This window comes from Stegastes partitus, unplaced genomic scaffold, assembly GCF_000690725.1.
Source record: "Stegastes partitus isolate 25-593 unplaced genomic scaffold, Stegastes_partitus-1.0.2 Scaffold2851, whole genome shotgun sequence".
Taxonomy (NCBI): Eukaryota; Metazoa; Chordata; class Actinopteri; family Pomacentridae; genus Stegastes; species Stegastes partitus.
Window position 1 is genome coordinate 18,770 of NW_007580582.1, and position 1,415 is coordinate 20,184.

At 41.6% G+C, this 1,415-nt stretch overlaps 1 protein-coding gene across 1 annotated transcript in view; it reads right to left on the minus strand.

Annotated features, from left to right (window-relative positions):
• Positions 1–1,406, minus strand: part of LOC103375750 (NACHT, LRR and PYD domains-containing protein 14-like) — an 8,932-nt gene extending 7,526 nt beyond the window's left edge. The window contains exons 1-3 of the mRNA XM_008306072.1: positions 1,156–1,406; positions 387–560; positions 174–214 (exon numbers count right to left, since the gene is read on the minus strand). Coding sequence (XP_008304294.1) covers positions 174–214; positions 387–560; positions 1,156–1,388 — 448 coding nt within the window. The 5' untranslated portion in view covers positions 1,389–1,406. The remainder of the gene's footprint in view (positions 1–173; positions 215–386; positions 561–1,155) is intronic.
• Between the last annotated feature and the right edge of the window lie 9 nt (positions 1,407–1,415).

Below are 1,415 nucleotides of genomic sequence, written 5' to 3' on the forward strand. Positions count from 1 at the left end.
TACCTCGATAACCCACTGATCTCGCTTCATAGTTCAGCCCTCAGATGTCTTCGATATATAAATAAAAGCCACTGAATGAGAAGGTGTGTTCAAACATTTGACTGGTGCTGCATATATGACTGTGACAAAAGGAGCACATGATGATTTAGTTTTACTGATGATGTTGTACTCACAGGTTTTGTTTCTGGGAGCTTCAAACACCCTGTCGCTGATTCTGCAGGGACACAACAAACACAACAAAGGCAAGTGAAAAATAGTCAGACTTTGTTTGAGCTAGCTCTATTGAACATACTTCATCTGAATGGAGGAAAGGTTTTAACTGTCATTATTAATATCTGTAGCTAACTTTAGCATCAAGCACCACAATGTAAAACATGATGTCTGACTTCAGAGTCTGCAGACTGCAGTCTGGACTCTCCACAAGATCTGACAGATGCTTCACTCCTGAATCCTGCACGTTGTTGTGACTCAGGTCCAGATGTTTCAGATGGGAGGGGTTGGACTTCAGAGCTGAGGCCAGAGAATCACAGCTGATCTCTGACAACCGGCAGCTGCTCAATCTGAACAAAGAATAAAAGATGTAGATAAAATCAGTGCTGATCCATCAGATGTGTTCATGTTCTGAATGTGCAGATCAACATGACTTTGTCCTCATCAATGAGCTTTTCTCTCCAACCAGCACAGTGACTTTGTCCTTCTGTTATTGTGGATCATCATCATGTCAGCTTCTACACACATCATCCAGATGTCAGCACAACATCCATCCAGCTGTTCATGTCCACACACATCAACAACATGCTGCAGCATCAACAGGATCAGGATCAGTGAAATCACACTGAACTGAACACAAACCAAAGAAACATTTCTCTTCAAACTGATCTGAGTTCAGAGGATCTTCTGGATCCAGATGTGACTCTTCAGCACAAACTACAAACATTCATTGACTTTAACAACTAACACTGAACATTTTCTACAGTTTCTGATACAAACACTCAGCTTTTGTCACAACAAACTGAATTCAGGACAAAAAGCAGAAAACATGAACCAGAGCAGATTTACAGCTTCATGGATGAAGTTCTGTTTGAACATCAATGAGCTTCAGTTGTCATTAAACACATCAGATCTCCAACAGTAACAGACAGTCAGTGAACTTACTCCAGAGTCTCCAGGCTGCATTCTGGATTCTCCAGGAAACCACACAGATGCTTCACTCCTGAATCTGGCAGATTGAAGTTGGCACTCAGGTTTAGATGTTTCAGATGGGAGGGGTTGGACTTCAGAGCTGAGACCAGAGAATCACAGCTGATCTCTAACAACTTGCAGTGAATCAGTCTGAATAAAGAATAGAAGATGTGAGTTGAGGAGACAAAGTTCCTGCTTGAAATCATTCAGAGTTTCATCATGTGTTCAGAGCT